The 12,706-nt window shown below is 42.0% G+C and overlaps 1 protein-coding gene across 4 annotated transcripts in view; it reads right to left on the bottom strand.

The window, feature by feature from the left end:
• Positions 1-6,232: 6,232 nt before the first annotated feature.
• Positions 6,233-12,706, bottom strand: part of ndst3 (N-deacetylase/N-sulfotransferase (heparan glucosaminyl) 3) — a 1,004,816-nt gene continuing 998,342 nt past the window's right edge. For all 4 annotated transcript variants that reach the window (XM_078543131.1, XM_078543140.1, XM_078543148.1 and 1 more), the window contains one exon: positions 6,233-6,630. In XM_078543131.1, coding sequence (XP_078399257.1) covers positions 6,508-6,630 — 123 coding nt within the window. In that variant the 3' untranslated portion in view covers positions 6,233-6,507. The remainder of the gene's footprint in view (positions 6,631-12,706) is intronic.

Here is a 12,706-nt window from a genome sequence, read left to right as displayed (position 1 = left end):
CATGCAAACTGGTTTAAAATAAATGGATGAATACTTAAGCCAAAACTGCAGATAAAGGAATTTCTTTCATTTGCTAATATAACATTACTTTCTCAGCTGAAGAAAGTGCTATAGCAAGAAGGACCTTGAAATAAGAGTCAAAAATCAAGTATATTATTTTAATAATTTTGATAATTCACCAATATAATTGTGCATGATGTGCATTGTATCCACTTCTAAAATTGCTATTTTTTTTTGATTGATAACCCCATGAGTAGGGACAATATGACTCTTTCTGTGACACAGCACCCCATGTAGGGAGCTGGACCCCCAAGGAGTATGGGTCAGTGACAGGGTGCACCAATTCTATAATCTGCACTGTCTATGAGCATGGGCCCTCACCAGGAATGCAGAATATTAAAATTACCCGAATGTGCGTCAGGTAAGAAAGATGTAGATTTATTTTACATCAAAGATTCTATAAAAATGCAAGCTGTTGTTGCTGGCATTAAATCTGTACAACCTTCACTCAGTTACCATTCACAAAGGCTTTGTATATTTTGATCGACTATATCATTGCTAAATTTTCACTGCTTGGTGAAATCATATTTTTAAAAAGTGCTTTCTACGAATCGGCAGTCTCAATCTGGCTGATGCATCCGACTTTGAGTCAGCAAAACTATCAACTGCCATTTTTCAAATTTTGAGAAAAATTTTCCAGCTTTTATTTCATTCAATGTGAATGAGACAATAAATTAATATCAAACAATTAAGGTTAATGCTGTAAAAAATAATGACTGAATGAATGTTGGAAGGCTCAGTTTACAGGCAGCAAAATAAAACTACTCCTAAGACAGTAATGTCAGTCTGTAAGCATCCCACTGTGTGATGGGCTTGTTTGGGCTTGATTTCATAGGAGTTGTTTCTATTTGAGGGGATCTTGTTGAGGCGTTAGGGGTCTCGCCTGTCAGATGGAGAGCTGAACCAAATGCCAAACCATACGCCAGCCATGTAGTGGTGAGGCCAGCGGTGGGCCTTCCCCTGGAATCAAGACCCCAGGGGCAGAAATCCCACCTACCAAGAGCTGCCGGCCAGTCAGAGGCCAGCAGCTCTTGTGCTCAGCAGCGTCACCGGGGAGACCGTAAATGCTTCCGGAAGGACAGCAACTGGAGGCCCAGGATCACAGAGCGACCCAGGCCACGGGTAAGTAATGCGGGGTGTGGGGGTCGGGGGCCCTTTCACTGGGTTGGTCATGGGAAGAGGAGGTGCAGGAGGGTTGACAGCAAGGGCAGGGGGGTGGCTCTCAGCGACACTGAGTGCCTTCGATCGAGGGAATCCCCCCTCCCCCAACCACCCCCCCGGAGGTGACAAGCTGGCTGCACAATTTTCCTGTCATGCATGCCGCATAGTGGCAGGCATGCCTGCAGCTGGGTTAATACCAGTGATGGTGGGATGAGGCCCTTGAGTGCTCACTAATTGGCCACTTAAGGGGCCTCAATTGGCCATGGGGCAGGAAGGTTGACTGTGGACCTCCCCACCCAAAAATTAATTCTGGCAGAGACGAGAAGGCAGCGGGATCTGATATGCCACCATCCTGCCTAAGTGAATGTCTGTCCCGCCTCCGAACTCGCCACCAGTGAGAGCACAAGATTCTGGCTCTGTTCTGGTGTTTGGGGGAATCAGCCACTGGCACTGAACATTGGAAAATTGCATGCAGCGCGCCTGTGCTATTCTGATATGTATTTTGACAGGTGAAACTCCCCACTGCCAATGCATATTTGAAAAATAACCCAACATATGATAATGTAACTTTTCCACTAACAAGTGGCCAACACTATCCTTTGATTGGTGCACTGTTGGAGGAATAGAGGACTGGTCAAAGATGCCACTTTTTTTCATTCTTGGGATGTGAGCATCGCTAGCAAGGCCAGCATTTATGGACAATCCCCAAATGCCCTTGAGGGGGTGGTGATGGGCCGCCTGCTTGAACTGCTGCACTCCATGTGGTCACCCCATGGCGATTTTTTCCATAAGTGTTTGATACAACTGAGTGGTTTGCTAAACCGTTTTAGAGGGCAGTTAAAATTCAGTTGCATCATGGATCTGGAGTCACATGTAGGCCAGACCAGGTAAGGATGGCAGATTTCCTTTCCTGAAGGACATAAGCGAACAAGGCGAGTTTTTACAACAATTATGTAGTTTCATCATCATTATTAATGAGACTAGTATTTTTTCCCAGATTTATTAATTGAATTTAAATTTAATTAGCTGCCATGGTGGCAAGATTTGAACTCATAACTCCAGAGCATTGGTGCAGGCCTCTGGATTACTACCCAAGTAACATTACCACTATGGTACTGTCCCCAAAGCCTGCTTTTTAAAATTGTTTTCAATGTAAAATCTATTTGTTTATATTGGGAAACAGTCACTTTTTCCTTTTGGTACAGGAGATATTGGGAAGAGTAATAAAACAAATCTAGAATGTTTGCAGTGCTGGCTCCATGACTGCCTTTTAAATCTTCTTTAGGGAATCTTGCACCCATCTTACCTGTGTAAAATATCACTTCTGGTAATTTCAGTACACCTTCCTTTGACAACCAAAAGTGTATCATCGTAAAACTCTGCCCCAGTGACACAAAACTACCTTAAATAGCAACAGAACAAAATTGTGGGTCAGCAAAATTACATTTGTACCAGTAACTGATGTAGAACGTGTTGGGATGGTGTAAAAATATATATAATATGATCGCTAATTTCAATGAGATAAATATTATTGGTCAAACCATTTTTGACTCATCCATGTTTAAACATAGTTTGTAGCTCTAACTTTGTTACTGTCCAAACATATTTGTGTGAATTGAAAAGGATATAATTTTATTTGCTTCCTGTGCTATTCAATATTGCATTTTATAAGAGAATTTAAGAGACTGAACCAGATTAATTTAGCAGCTATCTTCCTGAGGGCAACAAACTGTATCAATATTCAAGACTTGACATCTCTTATTCATCAATTATGTACATACCTGAAGCAAAATAACCCCACACATTATAACAATGACAACCAGTGCCTATAGTTCACAATATAGAGCTATTGTGATTGCTGAAGATTATTCCTGTGCCTAGGACTATTGGTTGTTATATTGATGTTTATGACAGAGCGATGCCATGGCATACAAGGCTACAGGCCTAGTGCTGGAAAATGGGATTAGAATAGTTAGGTACTTGTTTGACCAGTGCAGCCTCGATGGGCTGAAGGGCATTTATCTGTGCTGTAGACCTCTAACACTCTATGACCAGGAACAAAGTAACTAAGCAAAGGTAATGCAACTGCTTAGGTTTTGTTTTGCAGTTGCTTATCTGAGAATTTGTTACTCTAGGACTACAGATTTTGTGGCAGATAATAAGAGGCCATTTCATCTTTGAGGATTGAAGTTCAAATAACTTTTGGATGAGTTTCCGCTGCTGGGTTCACATACATGGGCATTTGTGGGAGAAACATTGTTGCGTGACTGCTGTTGGATTACTTGCTGCTTGCAACAAGAAACTCATACAGGTACATGGATTATTTATTTATTTAAAAAATTCATTTTTGGGATGTGAACTTCGTTGGCTAGGCCTGCGTTTATTACCCATCCCCAATTGCCCATGAGAAGGTGGAGGTGAGCTGCCTTCTTGAACCGCTGCAGTCCCTGTGGTGTGAGTTCACCCACAGTGCTGTTAGAAAGGCTGTTCCAGGATTTTAACCCAGCGACAGTGAAGGAACGACAATATATTTCCAAGTCAGGATGGTGAGTGGCTTTGAAGGGAACTTCCAGCTGCTGGTTTTCCCAAGTGTCTACTGCCCTTGTCCTTCTAGAAGGTAGAGGTCATGATTTTGGAAGGTGCTGCCTAAGGAGCCTTGGTGAAGTTTTGCAGTGCATCTTGTAGATGATTATATGGCTAGTCCAGTTCAGTTTCTGGCCAATGGTAACCCCCAGGATGTTGATTGTGGGGGATTCAGTGATGGTAATGCCACTGAATGTCAAGAGATGATGGTTAGATTCTCTTCTGTTGGAGATGGTCATTACCTGGCACTGTTGTGGCATGGATGTTACTTGCCACTTGTCTCCCTAAGCCTGGATACTGTCCAGGTCTTGCTGCATTTGGACATGGACTGCTCAGATAGTTGCGAATGGTGCTAAACATCGTGAAATCATCAGCGAACATCCCTAATTCTGCCCTTATAATGGAAGGAAGGTCTTTAATGAAGCAGCTGAAGATGGTTGGGCCTAGGACTACCTTCAGGAACTCCTGCAGTGATGTCCTGGAATACAATAGGAATCTGGAGATGTTCACGTCAGTTAAGGGATATGCACTTTGAAAGACTGATCACAGATCAATGCAAGGCTCTATGCTTTTGCTTGCAAGTGTTGTTAGGCTAAATGAGGAAAGGTTGGGGAGGAAAAGTGAAAGACAACATCACAGCCTTTATCTGCAATCACAGATGAAAGTTTTGGAACCTCCTTTGAACACAGATGCTTTGAAGGGCATTTAAGAAATAATGGGGGTGTTTTTCATCTTGCTCCTGTCCCATTTGTGCTTAAGAACCAGGCTACAGCAGGACCAAAAGGCAGTAGCTGCTAATCCACCTCAACTTACCACTGTTATAATGTTTCAATTTTCAGATGGACTTGAATTCCAATGGCCAGAGCTCCCATCAGAAACAGGTAGGAGCTTCATGTCTACATATAAATAAGGGCAAGCAGTGCCATTTAGACTCCAAGTCCACTTTTGTCTCTGCCCGCCTGTGTACCCCTAATTATTGCTCTAGTCTGCCAACCATGGATGGTACAAGTTGAAAGGTGTCCATTTCCAGCAATCCTGAAAGTAATCCTTAGCTGCTGTCAGGTACAGCTGGGTTGAGCTTTAGAATAATTTACCTGGCAGTCCCTTGCGGGCTTTTGACCTTAACGGGTTTTAAAGTTCATGTACTCACTGTAGGTTCAGCACTCAAGTTCATGTTGCTCCACCGTCTTTCTGCTCCCAATGAAAAATATACTTTCTATTTAATCTGCTGTTGCGGTCCCTTGGCAAGCGGCTGTACTATCCAGTATCTTACCTCTAGGTCAGCAAGTTGCCTATTGTAAGCATGTTTTGCTCTACCAGCTTGGGGGCTACATGATAACAAGAGGCAACTCTGTGCTGGCTCCTCAGGACAGCTGAAGTGCACACCTTCTGCCCATTTATCACATGCAGACAAAAAGCAACCCCCAATAGCATTCAATGCACAATATCAGCTCTTAGTTAAATAACTCCTCATCGAAGCTACCAAGCTCACCACACAAGAGTCTAGAGAGGCTAAAGAGATATGTCTGTTCATTTTTTCAGTGTCTGAATGAATCATAAGTTCCCACAGTCCAGATCTACATGTTGTAGTGTAGTGTGCACAAATCTTTCTCTTTGCTGCAATATTCACACTCAAGTCCTGTCCTTCTGGAAAGAGACATCATTGAGTCAAATGAATGGACAACTTGCTACTTGTATAATTCAGTTATGTGTATGTCTGAGAGAGAAAGGGAGAGAGGGACACACTGGTCATTCAACACAATCACATATAGTTCAGAGAAAGTACAATTGTGTAAATGCTGTACTGTAAATTCAGCGTACTTCGTGTGTTTACTGACATTTCTGTCCTGACAGAGAGGGAAATGGTTTTTTAAGCTTGTTCTTATTTTGTGCCATTTGTATTTTTTTGTTGGGATTTTATTTTGGATGGAGCAATTTTTATCGATGACTGTATCGCCAAATACTATTCCCAAATGAGACATAAAGAATCTTTAATGATGGTCAGTTCAACCACACTTCTCTCTCAGACGTGTTTACATGTGAGTTAGCAGGTTAGCTTCTAAGGAGTCTGTTGCATCAACAGTAAACCTAGGGAAAGGATACTTATTTCACAGGCAAATTATGTAGAGGGTAGTTGGTAATCGGTTTAAATTGTCATTACTTAATAACCAAACCAAAATGATTGGAAACTCCAGTGATTTTGAACATAAATTTGTAATGGCGGGATTAGGATTTTGGATTAATTTAAATGCATGGCAGTAAAAGTAACATAGTGCAATTTTCTTTTCACTGCAGATACCAGACAGTTAACCAGCACTGCACTGGTTTCATTTACAAAAAAAGTCACATTTTTCTGTCTTTACAATAAGTCATTCAATCCTCAGAAAGGGAGAGTTAGTGGGGTGGGGATGGGTGGGGGGGGGGTGGGTGTGTGCAGACTGAACCCTGACTTAATGTCACCAGTTAAACGTGTAACTCAGCCATAGGCTGTTGACCCACATTTCCTCCACTGCTGTCAGCTTCACAATACCACATGCCAGCATATGGAAAGATTAAAGAATACTTTCTGTTTGTAGAGGTATAGTAGAAAGATGTTTTTTTTTGGCAGTCACTCCTAGCTTAGGAGAGGGAGTTGGTGGGGGTGCTGTGTGTTGGGACTGATAATAGGGCAATTGCTATTTGCTTCCAGTTTTCCAACAACAACTATCTCATCACTTTTTGTAGTTCTTCCCTCAGCCAAGATGGCAATGGCAGACCCAGTCTGTAGAACAGCTTGGACAGTTCAACATTGTGGTCCTTGTAGTATCGTGAGAGGAATGTTCTAGACTACAAAGGGGAAAAAAAGAACAAAAAGAAATGCATCATTAAAACAAAAGAAGCAGCTCATGTTTCAGATCATCCAAATATACATTTCTCATACCTAAAAACAGGAGTTGTATGAATATATGATTGATTTATTCATATTATCAAGCACTCACTTTTTCCCAGCAAAAGCTACTAAGGGCATCAACTTCCAGTAAGTGAATATATGCAATTTTAATGCACCATGTGAAGATTTTGCTTTACTTTTAGATTTACAAGTGTGGGTCTAGAAATTGGCGAGATTGACTGCTGCACAAGAGGCCCAGGGGACAGCACGCCAGTTGGGAAGAAACTGCAGTGGGGACACCAGCACCAGGCTGAGGTGGAGTGGTGGGTGGTCAGGGTAGTAGGAGATCAGGAACTGTTATGTTTGGTAGCGTGCAGTTTCAATATGGATTAAGGAGGAGTGCTCACTCTGGCTCCATGATCAGGCGGAAAAAAAAAGCTTTCATTTATTCTTTTTTAGGTGACACTCCCAGAGGCCCTTTCAAGGATCACCTGTTTTTAAACTGCCCACAGCTCGTAAGTGGCATTGGCTTCCCTTCCCCCCTCCCTCCACTGGTGGAGATCCAAGATGATGCTAGTAGGGGCACAGGCGGCTCCTACTGGCTTCTGTATGAAATGACCTAAATTCACTGTTGAAATTCAGGTTGAAAGGTCACTGGTGACCTCCTTACTACACTCTCAGCAGCAGAGCGGTTTCAAGGCCTTTCAGCTTCCTCTTCAGGATGTTAACACTTAGACTCCTGTAAGATCAAAGAAAGTTCCCGTATTCCTGGATCAATTTCTCTATTCCTGGATTGTCACGCTGAAATTAATACCATTGTTATGATAATATCAGGTGCAGCTTTATTTACTGTAATATAGGGTATGGGCTATGTATCGGTGGTTATGTTACTGGCTTAAGAAATTCAAAGGCATGGATCAAATATCCAAAAAAAACATGAGTTACAATCTATCCCATCATAGCAGTTTGAGCATTCAAATTCAGTGTAAAAAACATCAGGAAATATTAAAAATTGTACCAGCAAAAAGTGACAACGAAGCTGTTGGATTGTCATGAAAATCCAATTGGCTGACTAATGTCTTTTAGGGAAGGAAACCTGCCTTCCTTACCCTGTCTCACCAAAAGTGGTTCCAGTCTTACACCTGTATAGTTGTATTATTACCTTTTCAGGGCAGCTAGACATGGGCAATAATTGTCAGCCTTGCAGGCAACCTCCACATCCGGAGAATGAATAATAATAAGAAAAAACAACTAAAACAAACACCGATATACTAATACAAAAACAAAATACTGCAGATATTGGAAGTAAATAAAAAGAAAATACTGGAAATACTCAGCAGGTCTGGCACTATCTGTGGAGAGAGAAACAGATATAATGTTTCAGCTCTGTGGCCTTTCATCTAGATGGTCACAAGCCTGAATGGACCTGCTGAGTAATTCCAGTATTTTACTGTTTTTATACCAGGAGGATACTAATTGTGCTCACTCTGAGATTCCTATGTTTCCCACTTTTCCCACATCTTTACCATTTTCTGTTTTATTTTTATTTGTTTATAATGTTATGTTCTTTTAGCTAATCTAACCTGTTACGAGCTCAAAGAGTACAGTGCTTCTAGTACAACATCTTTATTAGAACTCAATGTAACATGGTTGCCCCCAACCCATGCCTCATGGCAGAGGTCACATGACTATGGCAAGCCAGGTAGGACCTTTAGTACATGATTGCATTTCAATCCCAAACATCCCCCTTTTCATAATGAACAAAAGACAAATGTGTATTCACAATCATGTGAGTTACCCAAGTTACCCACTGTACACCATTTAGAGCTGCACATGCATTGCATACATAGTCTTTAAATCAGGTCACTTAATGGTATGCGTGCATGTTGCCATTGGCTGTTCGTCTGCTAATGTTCCCTCCCCGGGGAGTGTCACGCCCGTGGCATTTGTTGTTGCCTTGGTAACTGTTTGTTGTTCCATTTTCGTTGTTGGTGACTGGTGGGCCTCTGGGAGTGATGGTCATTCTGTGCTCTGTGCAGCTGGTGAGATTCCATCTTCGTGATCAACTACCAGCAGTGAAGGAACAGCTTCTCTAGTTGTTTGTAAATACCTGCGGCTGTGCTGGCATATTTGGTCGTTCACGTCCACCACGCAAAATCAAGTGACAACTGCTCTACGCATGTCCCAAGTTTCCACATGGGCTGATTCCTGTTTTGAGCATTGAAAGTTGTACCCTGATTGGCTCTCCAATGCTCAACTCTGGCAATGGTTTAGCAGTTTTGTCAAAATGAAGTTTGGTTTTCTGCCATTTCACTTTGATTTTTTCACTCACACCTGTTACTACTTCTGGCTTCACTAGCTTTTTTGCTATTGGAAGAGTAGTTTGGGTGTAGTGTGACATTAGTCTTTGGACTGGACTCTTTCCATGCTTTCAGTCAGTGTGTTTCTCCACTGGAGGATTGTCTTGTATACATCTGTGCTAGATTTGTTCAATTTCTTGATGGTTCCTTTGACAATTTTCACTGCCTCCTCAGCCTTTCCATTCGACTGGTCATAGTGTGGAAATGATGTATAGTGTTGAATTTCCCAATCCTTTGTGAAGCAGCTGAATTCTTAACTTATGAACTGAGGGCCATTGTTGCTCATCACAATATCTGGAATACCATAAAAACTGAAGTGTGCTTTCAGACATTCTACAATCTCACCAGTAGTCATTGAAGTCAGCTGGTCTAACTCCCAGTAGTCAGAATAGTAGCCTACGGTGATAAGATAATCAGTTCCTGTTAGAGTGAAGAGGTCTACTCCCAGCTTCACCAATGGTCTGTTTGGGATGTCATGTGTCATCAGCAGCTCTCTAGTTTGCTGAGCTTGGTACTCGTTACAAGAACCACACTGGCTGATGTAGTCCTTAATTTCATTGCTCATGTTTGGCCAGCAGAGCACTTCTCTTGCCTCCCTCAGACTTGACTCAATTCCTAGATAGCTTACATGGATGCACTTCAGCATCTCTCCTCTCATCTCCTTAGGGATAATGACTCTATTTCCTTTGTACAATATGCCATCTTGGGCTGTCAATTCATCTCTGTATGCCCAATGTGCTCTTGTGACCACAAGTGTGCCCTTGATGCTTTCAGGCCATCCTTTCATCATTACTTCTTGCAGCACTTGGAGAGTTGCATCTTGTTGGGTAGTTGCTTGATTTGAACAAGGCACTTGTCTGTCAGATTCAATGTCTCTACAGGACTAATGATTTGTCAAGCTGATGCCTCACATTGAATCTGGAAGATTTCACACTCTGTTTCAGCATCCCCAACTTTCTTCATTGGGAGTGCTGCTCTTGACAGCATGTCAGTGATATACATCTGTTTCCCCTGTGTCACATCCAGATGATATCTCTGTAAGTGAAGTAACATTCTTTGTAGACGCTTTGGAGCAGATAGTAGTGGTTTGAGGAAAATGCTTTGAAGTGGTAGTCAGACTCCACTGTCACTTTGTCTCTCCCAAGCAGATATTGGTGAAAATGCTCACAAACAAAGACAATAGCTAGGCACTCTTTCTTGATCTAAATGTAGCATCATTCAGTTTGCATTAACACTCTGGATGCAAATGCAACTGGTTGTCCTTGCCCCATTACGGTTCCTCCAAGACCCGTTTCACTGGTGTCACACTACAAAGTGACAACATCATTGATGTCATAGTACTTCAGCACTGGCATTGTTGTCACTAGCTGTTTGATTTTAGTGAACACTGCTTCTTGTTCTGTGCCCCAATACTACTGCACATCCTTGGCAGTGAGATGGCGTAATGGTTTGCACTCCGACAACAAGTTAAGCAAAAATTTCACCAAATAGTTCACAAATCCAACAAATCATTGCACTGTTTTCACATCTGTTGGTCTCATCTTTTCAGGACCCGGACAAAGACCTTTTGCTATCAGCACATGGCCTATGTACTTGACTTCAGGCATCTTCAATTGTAATTTTTTCTTGTTCAGCTTCAGGTTCATCTGGCGAGTTCTCTCTAACAGTCACACTAGATTCTGATCGTCATCAGCAATGGGTTCTTCCATTGAACGTCCACATGCATAGACTAACAGATCATTAACTATCAATTTCACTCCGGGAAGATCACTGACAATCTCATGCTTTCTGCGTTGATACTCTCCTGGAGCCATGAAAATGCCAAACAGCATGTGCAGCAATCTGTATCTCCTGAACAGCACTCAGAATGTCCTTAGAAAACTGCTGCTTTCATCCAGCTTCATTTGCCAGTAACCATCCTTCACATCTAGGGTAGTAAAGATCTTTGTTTTGGCAAGTTGTGGCTAAATTCCTTTGATTGTTGGCATGGTGAGATCTCTTCAGCACTTCATTTAGTTTACTTGATGCTCTCCTGCTGTGGCCATCATTCCCACAGTCACAAACGATTTATCGCCTATAGACTTGTTGGAGTCACCCTGTTGTATGGTGTATAGTGATTTGTCAGGCTTTTTGGCTGATATCTCTCCAGTGGCCATCTGTATAGAATTGTTTCATTTCTTTCTAGCCAAACACTGGTGTGCAAAACGATTTGGCTTCTTGCTGTTAGAATGCTGCTTTCCTCACGCTGGACAAGCCTTCTTTCCTTTTGTGTGATGTCCTCCGCAGTATTTGCATCCCACCCTTGTCCATAAGCGTTCTGTTCTTTTGGCCTGGAATGTCTATCAGCATAATGCAAAGCCTAGTCTGTTCTGCCATACATTTGCTCAAACTGATGTTTTGCAACCTCTGTGCTTCTGCACGTGTTTGGCTTTCTTAAGAGTAAGTTTCTCCTCTGTCAGTAAACTTGCTCTTACTGCAGGATTTGTTATGCCTAAGACAATCCAATCTTTAATGAGATCATCCTTTAGCTGCTCAAATTCACAGGATTTTGTGAGTTGTGTTACTGCAGTCACATACTGATCAATGGACTCTTTTTCACCTTGAACCCTAATGTTGAACACATAGCATTGTGTTCACTTGGGGTTCAGAGCATGCTTTCAAGGCTTTCAAAATTTCTGCAGTCTGTTTTCTCTGTTCTTTGGAGGGGTTTAGAGTGGAATACAATTTGTAGCAGTCTCTCCTCAACAGTATAAAAAGGGTTACTACTCCTCTTGGCTCTGGCTTGTTAATTAAATCTGTTGCAATCTCATAGTTTTGCCATTGCAAGCGGAAACTGCCAGTTCTGCTGCATATTACCTTTCATTTTGACAGGAGCTGGAAGAGGAAAATTAACAGCTATTTTGATGCACCTAGTTTGTTTGCTTTCCTTTTTAGTGACTTTCAGTGGCTTTTTTTAGCAGCTTTCTGCAGCTCTGAACATTCCTGTCTTCCTCTTTTTGTGGCTGTGGTTTCTCTCCAGCTCTTCAAAACTCAATCTCAGCTACACTTCTGACACCATGTTACGAGCTCAAAGAGTACAGTGCTTCTACTGCAATGTCTTTATTAGAACTCAATGTAACATGGCTGCCCCCAGCCTGTGCCTCATGGCAGAGGCCACATGACACTACATAAAGCAAGGTAGGACCTTTAGTACATGATTGCATTTCAATCCCAAACATAACCTATTCAACTTTTTCTAATCTCGTTCCATGGAAATGGCCGGAAACTTGGAAAAGCTGTGTTTTTGTTGTTGAATTCTCTACCCTAGACAGTTGTGGATGCACTATCACTGAATATACTTAAGGCTGTGACAGACAGATTTTTGGTCTCTCAGGAACTCAGGGGATATGGGGAGTGGGCAGGAAAGTGAAATTGAAACCCAAGATTAGCCATGATCATATTAAATGGCTGAGAAGGCTCAACACGCTGTATGGCCTTCTCCTGCTCCTATTTATTATGTTCTTAAAGTGGGTCTCAAAGAACACTTTTTTCAGCTAATTGAATTCCTGCACTTGGAGGAATGATGTGGTGAATGGATGCATACATAGTTTAAACTAGGAAGAGGTCTGTAAAATGAATATACTCATCAGTCAACCTGCAATGCTGAATGAGCTTATATGAGTAAACTGATTGA

The sequence above is a fragment of the Cetorhinus maximus genome, chromosome 1 (assembly GCF_964194155.1).
Source record: "Cetorhinus maximus chromosome 1, sCetMax3.hap1.1, whole genome shotgun sequence".
Classification (NCBI taxonomy): domain Eukaryota; kingdom Metazoa; phylum Chordata; class Chondrichthyes; order Lamniformes; family Cetorhinidae; genus Cetorhinus; species Cetorhinus maximus.
Note: the sequence above shows the minus strand (reverse complement) of the source record. Positions and strands in the feature narration are given on the sequence as shown.